General features: G+C 52.2%; 1 protein-coding gene across 2 annotated transcripts in view; it reads right to left on the reverse strand.

Annotated features, from left to right (window-relative positions):
* Nucleotides 1-338: 338 nt before the first annotated feature.
* The window catches only part of LOC114675835 (SH3 domain and tetratricopeptide repeat-containing protein 1-like), a 56,258-nt gene continuing 35,319 nt past the window's right edge, over nucleotides 339-21,277 (reverse strand). Inside the window, exons 2-7 of one of the 2 annotated variants that reach the window (XM_077994195.1) lie at nucleotides 10,487-10,667; nucleotides 9,160-9,310; nucleotides 5,606-5,728; nucleotides 4,719-4,875; nucleotides 3,559-3,755; nucleotides 339-739 (exon numbers count right to left, since the gene is read on the reverse strand). In XM_077994195.1, the coding sequence (XP_077850321.1) occupies nucleotides 3,652-3,755; nucleotides 4,719-4,854 (240 nt within the window). In that variant the 5' untranslated portion in view covers nucleotides 4,855-4,875; nucleotides 5,606-5,728; nucleotides 9,160-9,310; nucleotides 10,487-10,667 and the 3' untranslated portion in view covers nucleotides 339-739; nucleotides 3,559-3,651. The remainder of the gene's footprint in view (nucleotides 740-3,558; nucleotides 3,756-4,718; nucleotides 4,876-5,605; nucleotides 5,729-9,159; nucleotides 9,311-10,486; nucleotides 10,668-21,277) is intronic. The other variant, XM_077994193.1, reaches the window with a different exon arrangement.

Here is a 21,277-nt window from a genome sequence, read left to right on the forward strand (position 1 = left end):
CAGACACCTAACCTCTCTGTGCCTCTATTTCTTCAATGGCGAACAGGGACACTAGCAGCCCCCACATCCAGGCACAGTGGCCTGAAGGTTAAAGGCAAGGGTGGCACGAGACCTACAGCAAGAACTCTGAGCAGGGAGAGCAAGGAGCTGCCCAGAGTTCCACCACCATCTCCCCCCTGGCCGCCGAGGAAACCGAGGCTCATGATGACCTGGCCCAGGTCTGTTGGACTCACAGTTGTTCTCATCCCCAAGATCAGAGGGCTGCCACCAGGGAAGGAGATGGCCCCCAGACACAGCCCAGGAAGCACACAGGGAAGGATGCCCTGGGGACTTCGGTATGTTATTGCAAAAAAAAAACCATTTATTGCTATTTGAACCCTGCTTTCATGCCTCCATTTCCCAGAAAATGAGCCACGGGAGACACCAGGAGAGGGAGGAGACCATCCTCCTTGCACAAAACCCACTCCCTCGGATGCTGTCCTCAGCGAGGGTGGCTGGGGGCCAACCAGGGGGCCCACCCGCAGAGTGGCAGAGGAGGCAGGTTGACCCTGTGGACGTTGAGCTCTGTGGCGAAGGTCCTGGCCTTCTGGTAGAAGAAGAGCGACTTCTCACGGTCCAGGAGGAAGTTGTGGGAGATGGCGGCCGGCCGCGTGTAGATCTTCAGCTGTGCCTTCTTGTTGCCCAGGTCCACGGCGGCTGCCAGTGCCAGCTGGTAGTACCCGGCTGCATCAAACAGGTCCTGAAGGGGACAGGTCATGCTCAGCAAGAGGGGGACTTGGAGCCCGTCTTCCCAGAGGCCGTTCCTGTCTCCAGGTCATTCCACATGTCCAGCCAATGCTGGCTCACCCCATGAACCCCGAAGCCTGTGACACTGCTGTGGTCTCAGCTGCAGGAGGTGGGGACGACACTGACACCCCGGAAGCCTTCCTGACTGCCCCTACGCCCCACTCACCCCAAGTGTCCTGCCCCAGTGCCACCCTCTCTGCAGGCAGTGGCTGCTTTCCCCATGGGCTGAGGTCAGGGCAGATCCTGCCTGCTCTGAGAGTTCCATGCAGGGCCCGTGGCTCCAAGCCACAGCAGGGGCACAGCGTTGAGTGACCCAGGCTCCCCTCTGGCCCCTGTCCATGCTGACCATTTCCAGGCCCTCCACGGGACAGGCCAGGTACAAAACCATCTCACAGGTGTTCTATCTGGCAATGTTCCCTGAAATATTGACGGAGTGTGACTCCCCAGACATCCACTCCCATTTTCAATGCATCTTTGGCTCAAACTCACCATCCCTGGGTTGGGATGCCGTCTCCCAGACCTCCTCCTTGACCCTCCCATCCCCCACCCGGCTTCTCCCCAGGCGCCTCCTCCACATGGGGTCACCCAAGGGACCTCTCTAAGACCCATGCCTAGCCTGTCCCTCTACCATCTCAAGATGACTCCCAGGGCCAAGGACAAAGTCCAAGATGCAGCAGTCCATTCCCCCACTGCCCCGCCCCACACACGGCGCAGGGGCGTGAGAAGGCCCCGAGTCACCGCCACTGCTCATCCAATGCCCCTCGGCCCAGCCGAACACTGGGCTCTGTGCTGGGTGCGTGGCTGAGCCTAACGTCCTTGCTCCCAGTCTGAGGGACCTGGGAGTGAACACTGACCACACAGGGTGGCCCGGGCTGTGGCAGAGGGAAGCCCAGGAGCCTGTGGGGGGCCCAGGAGGCCCCAGACTCAGCCAGGGGTGGAAGGCAAAGGCTTCCTGAAGGGGTGGGGACATCCCAACTAAACAGGAAGGAGCCAGCCAATGCATATGTCTCTGCGTGTGCCTGTGCATGTGTCTGTGCATATGTGGGTGCCTGTGTGTCTGTGCGTGTTTGTGTGCCTGTGTGTGCGTGTCCGTGTGTGTGCCTGTGTGCATGCCTGTGTGTGTGTGCGCGCCTGTGTGTGCGTGTGCCTGTGCCCGTGTGCATTTGCGTGTGCATTTCCATGTGCCTGTAGTGTGTGCAGCAGCTAGTGAGTGGCAGGCTGAGCCAGGACACACCTAATCCTCCCTATTCCAGGGCTCGCTCTCACGTGTAGACTAAAGGGGACCCCTTTTTAGAGGCAATTGGCAAAGATGCCCATTTACCCCTGCCTCTCTGCCAGCCTTCCAGGCCCCATGCAGCCCGGCTTTTTCTCCTACTCCTCTGGGCCCTGGGTCCAGAGCCTACTATACAAGGAGGAGGGTGTAGTCTTGGAAAGACAGCCGCCCTTGGGGAATTCCAAGTGGGCCTCCCTGTGGGAAGCTGGCCTGCGCTGACAGCATAGTCACGATGAGGCCCAGAGGGCTGTGCATAGGAAGGAGGTGAAGGAGGGCTGTGCATGGGAAGGAGGTGAAGGAGGCCTCTGCCCCTCAACCCCAACCGTGGACTTTGGCCTCTCAGGTACTACTTGGCCCTTTCCTTCCTCCTGGGCAAGCGGAGTGGGTGGCAGGCTTGACCAAAAGAGATAAAGGCCTCTTCTGGGAGGCCCGTCCCCCTGGGTCCCAGGCGAGCCCCTGAGCGGTGAGCAGCGTCCCTCTGGGTCTGACACTTGGCACCTCCCTGTCTGGCTGGGACTTGGGAGGCCACAGGGACCACTTCTGACCACCAAGTGTCGCCAGCACTGGGCGGGGGCCTCCCGGGCAGCCCCAGGCCTGCGGTGGGGGATACGGGGTGGGGTCTTAGGGCTGCCCCAGCTCCTCATGTTGTTCTAAGGCCCCCAAGATCTCGGCCCCAGGACTGGAGTGCCCTGGCCCCTCAGCCCATAAGGAGCACTGACGCGGTGCCGGTGCGATGCTGAGGAGGGGCGGTGCCTGCTGGGCAGAGGGGTGGAGACACCCCAGGTCTGAGTCTGACAGTCCCAGCTCTCCACCCCTGCAGGGCTGGGGGCAGAGGGAGCACAGCACCTCCCCTCGAGACAGACCCGACCCAGCAAGGCCTCAGCCTGGCTGGCTCAGGCCCCACCGCACCTGCCCCGAGCTGGGGTTTCCCTGTCTGTGAACCCAATGGTAAGACACTGGTCCCACCCCACCCTTCCTGGGTGATGTGAAGATTCAAGGTGTCTCGGGGCTCCAGGAGGGAGTTGCTCAGTGCAGGCTGGCACCCTGGGCAGGCTTCCTAGACGAGGCGCCAGGATTTGGGTTGGATCTTGCAACGTTGATTCAATGTGAGGATGATGCCGTCCTCCGAAATGTCCTTCTCCCGACCCTGTTTTCTTTGTTAAATGCAACTTGACACTTGACTGTCAAGAATCAGCTTTGGTGTCATCTCCTCCAGGAGGGCCCCCCGACTACAATCCTCCTTCTTTACCCAGAGGACACCATTGCCCACTCATGTGTCAGCCTCCCGGGCTGAGACAGTTCTTGAGGGTGGGGCCTGGCCAGCTTGGGAGCTGGGTTGTATCTGCTGACCTTGCCGGCTCCTCCAGCCACGTGCAGAGCTCCAGGGAGGCCACTGGGCCATTCCTAAGGAAGGCTGGAACCCAGGCCTCTGGGGTCTGGGTGGAGATCCCACTCCAAGGGGGCCAGGAACACCCCAAGCCCTGCCCCTCCCCACCCACCTTCAGGTCGTAGAAGATGATGTCACCGAGCACCAGGTACACCTTCACGTAGTAGAGGGTCTCCTCGTCGAACTCTAGCGGCGAGTTGCAGAGCTACAGGACCTTGAGGTAGAAGTGCTTTGCCAGCTTGCCATGACCCAGCTGATGGTGCAGGGCGGCCAGCCGGTGGTAGGCCATGCGCTCGTTCAGCTGGTCCCCTGGGGTGCAGGCCAAAGGGGCAGGTGTGAGGACGTGGCTCCCTGGGGCAGGGAGGGCACAGGCCCCTCAGGAGCAGGTATGCAGACCCCAGGCAGCACACCTGGCTTGCCTCCAGGCACCTGCGGTCACCTGGGCAGCTCTGGCCAGTCCCTTCTGGGTTCCCAGACTCACTTTCCCATCTGCAAAGCAGAATTAATAAGGCCTGCCCCTGTCTACTGTGAGGCTTTGGCAAAGTCGGACTTGGATGGCCCAGCTCTGTGCCTACACATAGCCACCTGCCTATGCTCACTGGTTTTAACCAGGGGAGCCCAAAAGCCATGCAGTCCAGGTGCTCCCAGGCACCCCAGCTCCAGGCAACCCACAGACATAACATCCGACTCCTCCTGGGTGTGTCACAATCAGAGCCCCCTACTTTGGGGAGTCAGCTGCACACCTACTGTGTACTGGGCCACAGGGCACAAGGCGCTGGGGCATGTGGCCTGCCTAGGGTTCCCTGTCTCTGGAGGGGGACAGATGACCCTGGCACAGCACCAGGGGATGCCCGGCCTTAAGGGGCAGACTGTTGGAAGGGGAACTGGGATTTTATCAGCCAGAGAGCTGTGTGGTTGATGAGGGTGGGAAGGGTACAAGAGAAAGGGAATATGCCACTCGGCCTGGCACATACAGGGACCAACGAGATGCCTGGCATGTCTGGAAGGCAGAGGGCACACTGGGCGGCCCTTGTGGTCAGCAGCGGGAACAGGCAGAGGAAACAGAGCTCAGTCAGGCAGGGAGCTCTGCGCTGCGTGAGAGACCTCGGGCAGTGCCCCACAGCCGGACGGGGAAGCCAGTTGGGTAGATCTGCCTGCCTGGACAGGAGACCAGGAAAATCCAGCAGCTGTTTCAGCTCCTGCCCTGCAGACCTGGAGGCTGGGCTCTGGCAAAGTGTGGGTCCTGGCAGGGTGGGGGCTCAGGGGACTTACCCAGAGTGATGCTGAGTGCTAGGGCCACGTAGGCAAACTCCAAGCACTCCTGGGGATTTTCCAGTGTGGCCAGCAGTGCCACCAGCTTGTTGCACAGCTGTAGCTGCAGCGCCGCCTTGCGGTTGCCCGTAGTCATTGCCAGGGCCAGGACCCGGTCCTACCACACAGGCAGGTGGCTCAGGTTTCCCGTAGCACCCACCTTGCCCAGCGCCCTCCTCAGAGCTCAAACATGTGCTTGGAGCTTCCCACACCCCAGCTACCCCTGCACCTCCACACAGCTCTGTGCTCTGGGATAACACACAGTTCAGACACCCAAGTTGGGGGCTGAAGAATCACCTGAGGCCCATCCAGCTACACCCGGCAGCCTCAGACCCGTCTCTCCCACCTGGGCACCGGGGGTCTGACTCAGGGGAGCCAGCACTCCTCTCTGCTCTAAAAACACCACATTTATCTGTGCCCAGGGCTGAGCCACACCGTGAGCTCAGAGGAAGGGAGAAGCCATCCCACTTCCGGGTGCATGCAGACCTGGGCCTCCCACTGACATGCTGTGTGTCCTCTGACATGTCCCTGTGCCTCTCTGAGCCTCAGTTTCCTCATCTGAAAGATGGGGACAGAACTTTCCGCTCATGGTTGCTTGAGATCATCAGGTACAAGGGTAGAGCCATTGTCACATCCAGGCCCCGAGCGTTTTTCCCGGGCAGGGGCACGGTCAATATCATGCCCGGTGAGACCACTTGGAAACTAGCATGTGCATGGGTGGCCCTGCCTCCAGGTGGGAGGCCTCTGCCCTGCCACACCTGTGCCTCAGCCCTCCAGGTGCCCCCCTGAGGCCCACCCACATCAGCCCACAGGCCAGCTCACCCACATCAGCCCACAGGCCAGCTCACCCGGTAGAAGGACACAGCTTTCTCCCGCTCCCAGGCCCCACTGACGAAGATGTCTCCAGCTGCCTCAAACAGCTCCAGCCCCAGGTTGGGGTCGCCTGTGTACAGGAACACATTCTGTGCCACCTGAAAGGAGACAGAAGTTCCCTCAAGACCCACACCTGGTGAGGTAGCCACGCCCACCTTTTCCAGCCTCCTTCCTCTCACACACTACAGGTACACCTGAGCATTTTTCAGACCCTGTGCATTAGGGCTGCCCCCACCACTGGCATGAGGACAATGAACTGATGCACCTGAGTGCCAGGAGATGACTGAGCAGCTGCAGCCCAGGAGCCCGACACCTGTGAATCCTACCACCAGGGCTAGCCGTAGCCCACTCCCCCTGCACTCAAACCAGTCTCCGTGGCCCCCAGATTGCTGGGAGCCCATCCCCTGGCTCCTTTCTGCGTTGCCACATCCCTGCCACATCAACAGTGTTTGTGGGTGGGCCTGGTCCCCTCTTGGCCATGAGCTCTTGATCCCTCTCCTCAGCTCAAGGAGGTATACAGCAGGTGCTCAGTAATGAAAGCTTCACCAGGCTTGTGGGCTTCACAATTTGTTCCAGATCACACTGTGTTTGGGAAAGCCTCTGAAAACAGCCACTATGATAGATTCATTTTGTAAGGAAATGTGCCACCTGGTGCTTGGAGCAAGTTCTTCTGTGTGTTAACTGAGTGGTCACATTATTTGAGCATGTGCTGTATTTGAGCAGGTGCTGGGCACTGTGAGGGGCCGCGCCTCTGCCCTCAGGGAGAAGATGCTGGCCACTGGGGGAGGATATGAGGGAACCAGTTGGAGGGAGGAAAAAGGCACACAACAGGTGCTCAGCAGTGGCTTAGGAATGAGTGGATGGATGGATGAATGGATGAGGAGATGTAGACACATGGATGGATGGATGAGTGTGTAGATAGATTAATGCTGGGATGGATGGATGGATGGATGGATGGATGGATGGATGGATGGATGGACGGATGGACGGGTGGGTGGATGGATGGGTGGATGGGTGGATGGATGGATGGATGGATGGATGGATGGATGGATGGATGGATGGGTGGAATGATGTGTGTATGTCTGTATGTATGTATGGGTGGGTAGATAATGTATGGATGGGTGGAGGGTAGATGATGTATGTGCATATGGATGGATAGATGGTGGATAGATGAATGTATGGATAAACAAACTGACAGATAGATGAATGGAGGGATGGATTAATAGGTAGATTGGTGGGTGGATGGATGAATGATGGATGGATGGACGAACAGTGAATGGATGGATGGGAGAAAGGATGGATGATGGAAGGATGGATGGATGGATGAATGGATGATGGATGGATGGAAGGATGAACAGGTGGATGGATGGATGATGGAAGCATGGATGGATGATGGAAGCATGGATGGATGATGGATGGATGGATGAATGGATAAAAGGATATGTGGATGGATGATGGATGGATGGAAGGATAAACAGGTGAATGGATGGATGATGGAAGGATGAACAGACAGATGGATGGAACAACAGGTGAATGGATGGATAGACGGGTGAATGGATGGATAAAAGGATGGGTGAATGATGGATGGATGAATGGACAGATGGATGGACAGATGGATGGATGAATGGACAGATGGATGGATGATGGATGGATGGATGGATGGATGGATGGATGATGGATGGATGAACAGATGAATGGATGGATGATGGAAGGATGGATGGATGAATGGATAAATGGATAGATGGATGAATGATGGATGGATGAACAAGAGGTGAGTGGATGGTTGATGGAAGGATGGATGGATGACAGATGGATATATGGATGAATGGATAAATGGATGAATGGATAAATGGATGAATGGATGAATGATGGATGAATGGTGGATGGATGAATGGTAGATGGATGGAAGGATGAACAGGTGGATGGATGGAAGGAGGAACAGGTGAATGGATGGTTGATGGAAGGATGAATGGACGGATGGATGGATGAACAGGTGAATGGATGGATAGACAGGTGAATGGATGGATGATAAATGGATGGATGATAAAAGGATGGATGATAAAAGGATGGATGGATGAATGGACAGATGGATGGATGATGGCTGGATGGATGATGGATGGGTGGATAAATGGATGGATGGATGGATGATGGATAGATGGAAGGATGAACAGATGAATAGATGGATGATGGAAGGATAGATGATGGAAAGATGGGTGGATGATGGAAGGATGGATGGATGGATGAATGGATAAATGGATGGATGGAAGGATGAACAGGAGGTGAGTGGATGGATGATGGAAGGATAGATGGATGATAGATGGATGGATGGATATATGGATGAATGGATAAATGGATGGATGGATGGATGAATGATGGATGGATGGAAGGATGAACAGGTGAATGGATGGATGATGGAAGGATGGATGGATGAATGGACGAACAGGTGGATGGATGGTGGCTGAATGAATGGATGATAAAAGAATGGATGAATGATGGATGGACGAATGGATGGATGGATGGATGGACGATAGATGGATGAATGGAAGGATGAACAGGTGAATGGAAGGATGAACAGGTGAATGGATGTATGATAGAAGGATGGATGGATGGATGGAAGGATGAGCAGGTGAGTGGATGAATGATGGAAGGATGGATGGATGATGGATAGATGGAAGAATGAACAGGTGAATGGATGACGGAATGATGGAAGAATGGACGGAGAGATGGATGAACAGGTGAATGGATGGATGGATGATAAAAGGATGGATGATGAATGAATGGATGGATGGATGGACAGCTGAATGAAAGCATCATGGATGGATGGAAGATGGTTGGATGGATAATGGAAAGACGGATGGAAGGATGGATGGAAGGATGGACGAACAGGTGAATGGATGGACGAAGAGGTGAACAGAAGCATGATGGATGGATGGATGGATAGAAGGATGAACAGTTGGATGGATGATGGAAAGATAGATGGAAGGATGGATGGATGGACGAACAGGTGAATGGATGGATGGACAGGTGAATGGATGGATGATAAAAGGATGGATGGATGATAGATGGATGGATGGACGGAGGGATGGATGGATGGACGGAGGGATGGATGATGGATTGATGGATGGATGCGTGGAAAGACAAATAGGTGAATGGATGGATGATGGAAGGATGGAAGGATGGATGGATGGATGATAGATGGATAGATGGAAGGACCCACAGGTATATGGGAAGATGATGGAAGAATGGATGGATGATGGATGGATGGATGGAAGGATGAGCAGGTAAACAGATAGATGATGGAAGGATGAATGGATGGGTGGATGGACAGGTGAATGGATGGATAGACGGGTGAATAGATGGATGAGAAAAGGATGGATGAATGATGGATGGATGGATGGATGGATGGATGGATGGACAGATGGATGGATGGATGGATGAACAGGTAAATAGATGATGGAAGGATGAATGGATGGGTGGATGGACAGAGAGTGAACAGCACAGGGGTCCTCCTGCATCCCTTGCCACTCACCTGGATGTACAGGTCCACCAGCTCGCTCTGCTGCAGGCTGTAATAGATCTTCCCTGCTTGCAGCCAGGCACGCGCCTCCTTCTCTTTCTTCTGAAGATCAATGAAAATCCCCAGACTTCATTTAGTGTAGTCCAGAGTGGATTTGTAGGCCCTGGAATCAGACACAGGTGTCAGAACAAGGGCTTTCATCCTCCTGGAACCAGTCTGCCTCCTCCTGTGGGTCTGGTGACAGATGAATCTGGAATGTGCGGACTGGGAACGGCCCTCTTGTGTGTGCAGTGTTCTGCCCTTCCCAAGCTGCTAGGAGGGCCAGGGTGAACACACACAGCATGGAAAAGATGAAGGACATCCTTCTGAGGGAATTGAGCATCATGCTGCCCTGTAGCAGGAGGAGTGTGCTAGTCCATCTCCCCTGCCTCCCAGACATGGCCTGTGTCTTCTCCACACGCACCAGGAGCCGTTAGTGTTCAGAGGCTATCTGGGCCGATGGTTCTCAAGGTGTGCAGGTATCACAGTCACCCGGAGGCCTGTCCCTATAGCTTGCTGGCCCTGCCCACAGAGCTTCCGGCTCCACAGGCCTGGGGCAGGCCCTAGAACTCCCACTTGCCACAGGCTCCTAGGTGACATAGATGCTGCTCTGCTGGTCCAGGGACTACACTTTGAGAAGCATGGCTCTAGCACACTGGCCCATTTTCCTTCTGTGAACCTGAGACCAAGACTGGAGCCAGTCTCCCAGGTCCCCATGGAATCTGGCTCCTTCCCTGCTCTCTCAGTAAGTCCGACACTCGAGGGGGTGTGACTGCAGCAATGTCACTGGGCCCTGTGGGTGGGGTGGCCAGGGCCATGGTTACCCCACCAGGTCAGGATGCTTGGGGGAAGCCGAGTAGGCCACATATGGGATGTGAGACCTTGAAACCCTGCCCCAGGGAAGCAGGTGACACAACTGGCTCTGTCTTCTGTGGGAGAGAAGCCACAGGTGGCTGCTGTGGTCACATTTAAGGGGACAGATGAAGGCCAGGAGTGAAGATTCAGGGCAGGCAGAGGTCAGATGACAAAAGCCACCATAGTAGGAAGAACAGCCCAGAGTGCACGTACTGCCTCTGCTGGGGTGGAGATGACCTTTGACCCAACAAGGGAGGCTCAAGCTGGGACTCACGGGCCAGCAGCAGCCCTGGAACGACCCCAGGCCCACCAGCTCAAAGCATCTGATGCCAAGGAACCAAATGATCAAAAGGAGAGGGGCTGCTAGGGTCCTGGGCCAGCTTTCTTGTGCCCCCCTCCCTGCCCTGCCCGTCCCCACCTCCACCACCGCAAAGCCAGCCCTTACCGCTCGGTACCCAGGGACAGGTAGAGCTGACTGATGGTCTCCAGGGGCTGCCCCTCCAGCACCTTGTCGGCCACCTTGCGGGCCAGGGAGAGCTGGAGCTCATGGTAGATGACACACTGGGCCTCGCTGGGCATGACGGTGCCGTAGAAGTAGCACAGCCGCTGGACGGCCCACAGCTGGCCTGGGCAGAAGACAAAATGGAAGATGTTAGTCTCCCAGCGTCGAAGCGAGGCTGGCTGGGCTCGGAGGCCCCTGCGCCATGCTTGCCTCTTTCACACCTCTGTGAGCCTGGGCCCCATAGGTGGGGAGACTGAGCACAGACAGGCCATGCACCCATTTCAGGACAGATTCCGAACACACAGTCACATGGGCACACCTTGGTGCAGATGCTCATGGTAGAGGCCGGCCTTCTTTACAACTCCCAGGGCCGAGGTCCTGGCCAGGCTCGGCCCCTGCACCAGGCCATCTATTTCTGCTTCACAAAGCCTCTCTGGCCAGGACCACGGCCGCCTTCAGCCTGAGCTGATGAGGCCAGGGGCACAAGTAGCCCCTGTCGCAGATGGAACCCTGAGAGAGCAAAGCCAAGCGTCATGTCTGCCACATACGGCATCATGTTGGGGGAACGGGGTTCAAAGCTGGGCCCTGGCGGTGGAAAGCTTCTGATTTTCTAGTGCCAGAAACATTCCGGAGATTAACACAAGAAACCAGGTACGCCGAATGGACATCTGTTACACACACCACCCAACAACAGCTGAATACACAGTCCTCTCGAGCACCCATGGGACATTCCCCATGACAGACCATGTGCCAGGCCACAAAATGAGCCTCAGTGAATGGAGAAGGTCTGAGACCAAAGCAGAGGTGTTCTTCAGCTGTACTGGCATGAAACTGGAAATCAACAGTGAAGGAAATGTGAGAAATTCAAAAATATGTGGAAATTACACACTCCTAAACAACCAGTGAGTCAAAGAGACCATCAGGGAAACTGAAAACTAATTTGAGAAGAATGCAAACAAATGCACAGCCCGGGCCAGCGCGGTGGCTCACGCCTGTCATCCCAGCACTGTGGGAGGCCGAGGCGGGAGGATCGCTTGAGTCCAGGAGTTTGAGAACAGCCTGGGAAACATGGTGAAATCCCGTCTCTATAAAAAAATAAAATATAAAAATTAGCCGGGTAGGGTGGTGCACGTCTGTAATCCCAGCTACTCGGGAGGCTGAGGCATGAGAATGGCTTGAACCTGGGTAGAAGTTGCAGTGAGCCAAGATTGCACCACTGCACCCCACCCTGGGCAATAGAGCAAAACTCTGTCTTTAAAAAAAAAAAAATAGCACAGTGTACCAAAAATTCCAAGATGCAGCTAAGGCAGTGCTGAAAGGGAAATTTATAACTGTAAATGTCTACATTCAAAGAAAGAAGAAAAATCTCAAATCAAAAACCTAACCTTCCACCTTGAGAAACTAGAAAAAGAATGAACTAAACCCAAAGCAAATAAAAGGAAGAAAATAATAAACATGAGAGTGGAAATGGGAAGTAAAAATACAGAGAATGGAAAAACAAAAGAGATAATCAACAGAACCAAAAGTGGGTTTTTTGAAAATAATAACAAAATTGACAAATCTTTCACCAGACTGACCAAGAAAAGAAAGAGGGACACAAATGACTGAAATCAGAGACTGAGCACCATGGCTCACGCCTGTCATCCCAGCGCTTTGTGAGGCCGAGGTGGAAGGATCACTGAGGCCAGCATTCAAGACCAGCCTGGGGGAACATGATGAGACCCCATCTCTAATAAAAAGAAATAAATAAAAAATTAAAAACCCAAGTTTCTAAAATGAGAAATGAAAGAGGAAACATTATTGCCAACCTGACAGAAATAAAAGGATTCCATGAAAACACTACGAACAACTCTACACCAACAAATCAGACCATCTAGACACAACAGCCAAACTCCTAAAATGACACAAACTACCAAAAATGACTCAAAAATGACCCCAAGTAAGCATGTGGGGTATCAGCCCCGCCCTCGGTCTCCTCGACCGTTCAGCGCAGGGTGGGGAGATAGGGAAGCATGATCCCTGTTCCCTGGCCTGCATTTCCAAGTCTGAATCCCCCAGCACCCTGGGGAGGGCCTCGTAGGAGGAGGTGCCACAGGCTATTGTGCCAGGAGCCACGGGAGGCTGCAGTGGGGGTTGGGGCGCTGGATTCCTGGAGGGTCTCCTTCCAGTCAAAGAATGCCCCTGGGGAAGAAGCCTGGGTCTGAACCTCCCAACCCTCCTTGGGCAGATGTGTGGGACCGGGGCCCCTTCACACGGTCCTTCCCAAAATCTCATCCCTCCTAGGGCCAGGAGTGGGTGCCAGGCCTGTGCTGGGAAATGGGCAGATTTGGCCACAGCCCCTGGGGCTCTGGTCCAGGCCACAGGAGGCAGCTCTGAGTGGTCTCACGATGCCATGACAAAGCGCTGCAAGGCAGAGGGGACCCACAACAGTATCCCTTGTCTCGGCCATTTCCCTGGACTCAACTTCCTCATCTATCCTCTGCGGCCTAGATTTCGGACAGCCCTGCCCACCTACTGTCCATTCACTGCTCAGTCTGCAGTGACTATTGGATAGCACTCCATGGCTCCCCAGTGCTCTTGGGGAAAAGGCCAAGCCACAGCCTGAGGCCCCAGGCCCTGCTTAGCTCTCCAGAAGAGCTTCTCACCATCCAGCACCCAACCCACGCACTCCTAACTCTGCACCTCCCTGCATAAGCCCTGCTCACTCACCCCCGCTCACACCCCACTTATCCCCGCTCACACTTCTGCTCACTCACCCCAATCACACCTCCGCTCACTCACCCCCACTCACTCATCTCCACTCACACTCCCGCTCACTCACCCCATCACACCTCCGCTCACTCACCCCCACTCATCTCCACTCACACTCCCGCTCACTCACCCCCATCACACCTCCGCTCACTCACCCCCACTCAGTCATCCCCGCTCACACTCCTGCTCACTCACCCCCATCACACCTCCACTCACTCACCCCCACTCACTCATCTCCACTCACACTCCCGCTCACTCATCCCCACTCACTCACCACCGCACCCCACTCATCCCAGCTCACACTCCTGCTCACTCACTCCCATCACACCTCTGCTCACTCACCCCCACTCACTCATCCCTGCTCACTCACCCCCATCACACCTCCGCTCACTCACCACCACTCACTCATCCCCGCTCACACTCCCGTTCGCTCACCCCCACTCACTCACCCCCACTCACTCACCCCCACTCAATCACCCCCACTCACTCACCGCCGCTCACACCCCCTTCATCCCCGCTCACTCACCCCCACTCGCTCACCCCTGCTCACACCCCACTCATTCCCGCTCACACTCCCACTCTCTCACCCCCATCACACCTCCACTCACTCACCCCCACTCACTCATCCCCGCTCACTCACCCCCACTCACTCACCACCACTCACCCCCACTAGCTTATCCCTGGTCCTTCACACAGGCTACACCACCAGCCCCTCCCCCACCACCTATTACTTGACTAAATCCTCTCAACCCTCTGGTCCCAGACTAAGAGTCTTCCCTAACCCGGGGCCAAGTGCTGCCCCGCCATCACGCCACTCACCCTTTTGTGGCTTCTCTGGCCTAAAGCTCACATTCTCACGCTCAGTCCCTGCCACCCGAGGACCCCACAAGCCCCATTTATGGGTGGGGCCTGGCACACACTGCACAACGAGCTGCTTTTGCATGAACTGCTCTGCGGCTTTGGGCAATCACCCGCCCCATGTCCTCTGTGAAGTGGGATGACAGGTGCGCAGGCTGCCAACACACCAAGCAGATAACACGGGCACAAGAACCGGCGTTCAGGGCCTGGCTCATGGAGGGGCCCCAAGTCCCAGCTCAGCAGAGCCTGTCTTGATCCCAGGGTTATGGCTAGGGATTCCCAGCATGCAGGACTTTCCGTGCTCAAGGCAGCATGGTCCCTGGGCAAAGTGGGAAGAGCTGGCTGCCCCAGTAGGGCAGAGGGCCTGGCCCTGCGTGGGAACCGCCTGTCTCCAGGGCGCTTGCCAACATCTGCTGCTGGCCATGACTCAGCACTTTCGATGGTAGAAAAACCACCACTTGTTTCTGAATCACAAACCCCAGGTGTGCCCTGACGCGAGTGGCCCCGGAAGGCGCACAGGAGGAACCGGGGCACTCACTCTCCACAAGGCCCATCTCCACAGCGACCAGAAGGGCCCACTCATAGTAGCCCTTGCCCTGCTGGGCCGGACCCTGGTGGGTGCAGAGGTGGCCCAGCTGCAGGAGCACGTGGGTGAAGTCCCGGCCACACTCCCTGCAGGGCAGCCTCGAGAACAGCCTCACGGCCTCCAGGAGGTGGTGCTGGGCCAGCCTGCTGGCACCCGCGTGCAGACATAGGGTCCCGAAGTTGGCCAGCACCACTGCCTGGTTCCTCCGCTGGCCCAGGTCCTGAGCCACCCGCAGGGTACGGTAGTAGCCCTAGGCTGCCTGTCTCATCTGGCCCAGCAGGGCAAGGGCTACTATGCCTTCAGAGCCACGTCTCTCTCTTGTCATCTAACCCATTTAAACTCTCCTTTCAAACTATATGCCAGACCTAACCACTTCTCACCTTTCTCATCATTTCCAACCAGGTCCAGCCCTCATCAGAGCGCTCTGGGTTACTGCAAAAGCCTCCCAATCGCCAGGCACAGTGGCTCATGCTTGTAATCCCAGTACTTTGGTAGACCAAGGCAGGTGGATCATCAGAGGTCAGGAGTTCAAGACCAGCCTGGCCAACATGGTGAAACCCCTCTACTAAAAATACAAAAAATTAGCCAAGCATGGTGGTGGGTGCCTGTAATCCCAGCTATTCGGGAGGCTGAAGCAGGAGAATCACTTGAACACAGAAGGCAGAGGTTACAGTGAGCCGAGATCGTGCCATTGCACTCCAGCCTGGGTGACAAGAGCAAAACTCCATCTCAGAAGGTTTAAAAAAAAAAAAAAAAAAAGCCTCCCAACCTACCTCTCTCCTTCCACCTTTCACCCTGCCCTGCATTCTACCTTCCACTCTCAAACATTTCAGAAAAAAAAAAAAAATTATATCCACAGAGAGAGAAAGAGAAAGTGCAAATGGGGTAAAATGTTTGGGGAATCTGAGGGAAGAGTATATGGGAATTCTCTGTACTATTTTTGCAACTTTTCCATAAGTCTAGATTATTTTGAATTCAAGAGTTAAACAAAGAAAAAACAAAAACCAAAACAAAAACAAAACACTATCTCCCTTTGTGAATCCATCCTGTCTTTCCCCTGGCAACTGAAGGACACTCTCAACTAAGCACATCTATTTTTTCATGAACACTAAAAGAACCCTTGACTAGTTTTGACTTTCTGTGCTTGGCAGTAGAATTTCATATATATGTGTGTGTGTACATATATGTGTGTGGTGTGTGTGTATATACAGAAAGGGAGAAATATATATGTGTATATATATATAAATATATTGTAAATTTACAATGGTAATGTGTATACATATAAATATATGTGTGTGTGTAGATATATATAATACATACCCCATAGCCTGTCCTTAACCAGTTCTAAACTTAGTCGGAAAAACACATACCTAAGCAGAGAATTTCAAAATAATATGATGAACATTTTGATAGAGGGATGTGTTGCTATGGAACATGCTGCTAAGACACAAAACCTCCTAGATGGGGCAAAGAATGAACGAAGTTTTGCACCTATAGGCACCCCCTCTGATATCCCCTCAAACGTTTATATTTATATGCATTTGTTTCCCCCAGGACCCCCGTTTCATAAGGGTTAGTCCTAGAGCCTAGCAAGTTCCTACTACAGCTGGCACACATATGCCATTCAAGAAACAGTGGCTGAGTGAATGACGAGTTAAGAACCATTTGTCAGCCAGTGCTCAGTAATACAAAATGCACTGGTATGCAAATTATATTTTTGTTGAAAGCAAGGGCAGGATCACAAATTATCTTTCCAGAGAGAGCAAACCTCAAAAGCTTCTTTACCCTACTAAAGCACGTTATAAGAAGCTCCCCTTATATAAAAGAAAACCTCCTCATTCGTTATCAATGGCATGGAAACCTAATAAGCCTTCACCTCTGATGACATCTCTTCCATCCCCAGGGCTAGAAGAAGGAGGTTCCGGAAACCCTGGTAGTTGTGAAGGTGGCTCCCAGCTCTGACAGTCTTGAACCCTGTGGGTGCGGGGGTCACACAGCAGAAGAACAACAGAGGGAAGCATCATCAGGCTTTGAATATGTTTGAACCAGAGATGGCAAATAGGCTGCAGCCAACTGAAAACACCAGAGATTCATGGTGGCCACCTGAGGGGTTGTGCTCTTAAAAAACAAAAATTAAAATTAAAAATTAAAAAATTAAAAAAGGAAGGGGTCAAGAATCCATCAGGTCTGACTGAGATGTGTATCAGTGACTAACACCCCATATGGCAAAAGTACTCCGGTGCGCTTTGGGTACTCACAGCTTCAGCAGTATTCAAAGGCGTGTGCTTCCCTAAGACTAAGCCACGGGAATACCCCCAGCAACAATGCCAGGAGAAATGTCTAACATGGATTTGGCTAGAAATACAGTTGTCTTTAACAAATTAACACTGAATAAATCCTGACTTATTAGAGCCTGCGAGAATGACATTCTCAATGATAACAGTTATCACTACAATCTCCAAACATCTGCGATCCTGCGAGGAGGAACTGTGACAGCGCAGGCCACGTGTCCAGACTGCTTCCCAGACTGCCTGTTACAGAATAAAAGAAATGAAACCCCCCCTAAGAATGTCTTCACTCACATTTAGCCAGTTGTTCCTTTGTGTGCATCTCTGTGCTAAAATGGCCATTCTTCCCCACAGCCTGAAGTCATACGCTAAAATAAATGAGACTCACATGAAGCCAGAAATGTGCAGATGCCAAGGAAACCAACACAAACAAAATGGGCTGGAGAGTGTGGCCAGGAGGATGGTACTTCCCAGGAAGCAATTACTTCATCTCTGCCCATGAAGCAGGCAGCTGTCACTGTCCCCCAGGCCCACGCCAGCCACTCGAAGTAGGTTCTAACCAAACTACCTCCAACAATCAACATAAATACACCACACAATTGGCTTCTGAAAGGACACCTTGCAACCAACAAGAAACTGCTAGCACAACTTTGAAAAACTGTGCAACTAAAATCCTTGGAAAGGGATCAACACTGCCACATTTTGACTCAAATACTGTTTCGTGGTAGCACTGCAATAATTCACTGAAACAAAAGAATGAATGAGGAACATTATATAAATGAATATAAAAGAATGAATGAAGAATGAACATTATATAAATGAATGTTTATATAGGAATCAGAGGAAGCATGACTAATCATTTAAAGAAATAGGTCAAGAAACTGCTAGGTTCAGATGCTACCGTGAGACACTGTCAGGGCCTTAGGCAAATTCACTTCTCTTGGTCCTGTTTCTAGGTTCATCAAAAATCAGCTTCGGATTAGGGAATCTGTTGCTTTCCAATGCCTTCCTTCTGCGATTCCAGCCCAGATTTTAGGACTGCTCTCCCACTTGGTATATGAAAGCACTTTCTATGTATAATAGCAAGAGTACATTTCTGTGTTGAATGCGGTTTGGGACCTACTCTATGAGGCAGAATATCATCATATAATTTTAAGCATGACAACAAGACACATTCTAGATAAGGATAACACATAAGGCGTGGCCATACACCTGTGCGTGCCTGGCAGGGAGATGGGGAAGTCTCATTTAATGAAGCCGGGGTGCCTGTTGCACCTTAACATCCTCAGTCCACATCAAGTTCACAACGTCCTTCTGACATCAAACCACAGGTATCACATACTTTTCCATACTTTCCACCCAAGATTAAAATATGCAGAGCACCGTGATAAACACACCTCCATCCCCAGCATGTGGGCTCACATTCTGTAGAATTACATACTTTCGGGGCAAAATGGTGACCAGGTTGTAGCGGCAAGCAAGACTGGGCTCCGTGGGGACAGCAGGCCCTGCAGCAGCCATCACTCCTGTCGCCACAGTCTGATGCAGCTGCAGAGAAGCTGTGGCTGAGGCCATTCACTTTGTGAGAGAACCGCACAGGAGGGAAAAGGTAGGGAAGAGGGCAATGTCAGGCTTCTGAGCCCAAGCCAAGCCATCGCATCCCCTGTGACTTGCACATATATGCCCAGATGGCCTGAAGTAACTGAAGAATCACAAAAGAAGTGCAAATGCCCTGTCCCGCCTTAACTGATGACATTCCACCACAAAAGAAGTGAAAATGGCCGGTTCTTGCCTTAAGTGATGATATTATCTTGTGAAATTCCTTTTCCTGGCTCATCCTGGCTCAAAAAGCTCCCACACTGAGCACCTTGTGACCCCCACTCCTGCCCACCAGAGAACAACCCCCCTTTGACTGTAATTTTCCTTTACCTACCCAAATCCTATAAAACGGCCCCACCCTTATCTCCCTCCACTGACTCTCCTTTAGGACTCAGCCCGCCTGCACCCAGGTGATTAAAAAGCTTTATTGCTCACACAAAGCCTGTTTGGTGGTCTCTTCACACGGACATACATGACAGGCAGGTGCAGAGCCAGGGAAGGATCTGTGATGAGAACAGAAAGGAATGCGCCTCCCTGTACACACACTCGGATTTTATGACAATGTGGGTAGGGGGCTGAACTGGATGCCTGAGAACATTCCTCCAAGTTCCTTTGCTGATTTTCTAAATATTGGTGTAAAATCTGAATTCAGAAAATTTTTTTAAATCGCTTCAATCAACATCTTTGTCTGGTGCTCAGCATCAGGTCTACATGATTATCTAGAAAACCAACTTCAGTTCTAAGGCTCACGTCCTCCTACAGTGTCCCAGGGATTTTACAAGGGAACGCACCTCTCATTCGCATCAAGAACACACACAACTACCATTAAATAAATGCTTAATTTGCTTACACAATTTTTTAAACACCCAGATTTGAAATACAATAAAGAAGACAACTTTTTGATAGCTCTGCTTGCCAACTGGGAACTGCAGGTGGAGAAAATAACCTGCCATGATTTCTAACCAGTCAACCACCTGTCTTCCCTGGCTGCAGTAGGAGCAATCTTTCTGAGCTCAGGATGAAAAAGAACCCAGCTGGTTAAGGGACAGATAATCATCAGTTCTCAGCAGGCCTCCCAGGAATCCCCATGTGATACGTAGAAGTAAAAAGCTATCAATGACCAAGCATCTGGACGCTTATCCCACCTTGCCATCTGCTTCTCCTGCCATGCAAATATAAAATTAATAAGCCTGCTATTAGAGAACAGAGTTGGTGCTGCATCTGTCTTCCTAAAATTACGGATAATTACCAGCCCACAATGGCTTCTAATCAGATTTGAGTGGTCCCTTAGACAGGAAGCTAAAGTGCCTCAGCCCTAAACTGAGAAGAAAACAGAAACTGGAATGTTCTAGGTTTGATTTTTTCCCCCTTGTTCTAAAGTTGCTGTTCCCAAATCTCCTTCTACTGTCTTGTTTATAAAATGTATGAGAAACAGGGAAATTAAAAGACACTATAGAAATGGCCACTTTTTCTAGGTACAAACTTCGTTAACATGATTTTCAGTTGCTGGGCTTTTTCTCCACAAACTGTGAGCCTGGAGTACATTTTTCTCCCTCGTGGTTACACATTCAGAGTCAGGGAAAGTGGCTTTAGCAGTAAAGAGGGGAGTGCAGTGAGAAGTGACTGGGCACTGAGAAGGGCAGACAGGGACTCTACCTCGGTGTCCTGCAGCATTCCTGGGCCTCGGCCTTTACTTTTCTATCTGAACAAGGGATCTAAAGGCCCGTGATTCTAGGCCACGACAGCTCTTCATACACACATACGCAAATATCACACGCCTATGTGAAAAGCTGTGACACTTGGCTGATTCCCTGAAGAAGTTATCTTGTATCATTTCTACTCAAGTACTCCACCTCCTTCCAGACAAGTATCTGAGGATGATGGGCTATCCCACAGCAATGTGTGTAACCTCTCCTGCTTATGATCCCTGTTCACATAGCATTTTCCAAAAGCATTTGGTGTGAAGTGACAGAAGAAAGAAGAAGAAGGTTCTTTTAGCCCATTCATTCATTCATTCATTCATTCAACAAATATTGACTGACTACGTGCCAGGCACTGGTGATATAACAAGGAACATATATATTTTTGTAGGTAGAGACAGACAACCAAAAAGTATGTTAAAGAGTGATCAATGCGGTAGAGGAAAATACACCAGGAAACAGGAAAGAAGAATACCCCTAGCCACCCTACACTGGGGTGATGCCAGCGTTACAAAATGGAAACAGCGGCCTGGCACGGTGGCTCACACCTGTAATCTCAGCTCTTTGGGAGACTGACGCAGGCAGATCATCTGAGTTCAGGAGTTCAAGATCAGCCTGACCAATACGGCAAAACTCTGTCTCTACTAAAAACATAAAAATTAGCTGGAGGTGGTGGCACACACCTGTAATCCCAGTTACTCAGGAAGCTGAGGCACAAGAATCACTTGAACCTGGGAGGCAGAGGTTGGAGTGAGCCGAGGTCGCGCCACTGCACTCCAGCCTGGGTGACAGAGCAAGACTCTGTCTCAAAAACAGTAAAAATAAAAATAAAATGTAAACAGAGAATAAGATACCAAAAGAAAGAATGTGAACGATTAATTGTAACAAAAGCCTTTGTAAGCTGATACTTTCCTTCCTGGATCCTTGTACCTTACAAATGGAAAAAAACGGT

Source organism: Macaca mulatta, chromosome 2 (genome assembly GCF_049350105.2).
Source record: "Macaca mulatta isolate MMU2019108-1 chromosome 2, T2T-MMU8v2.0, whole genome shotgun sequence".
NCBI lineage: Eukaryota > Metazoa > Chordata > Mammalia > Primates > Cercopithecidae > Macaca > Macaca mulatta.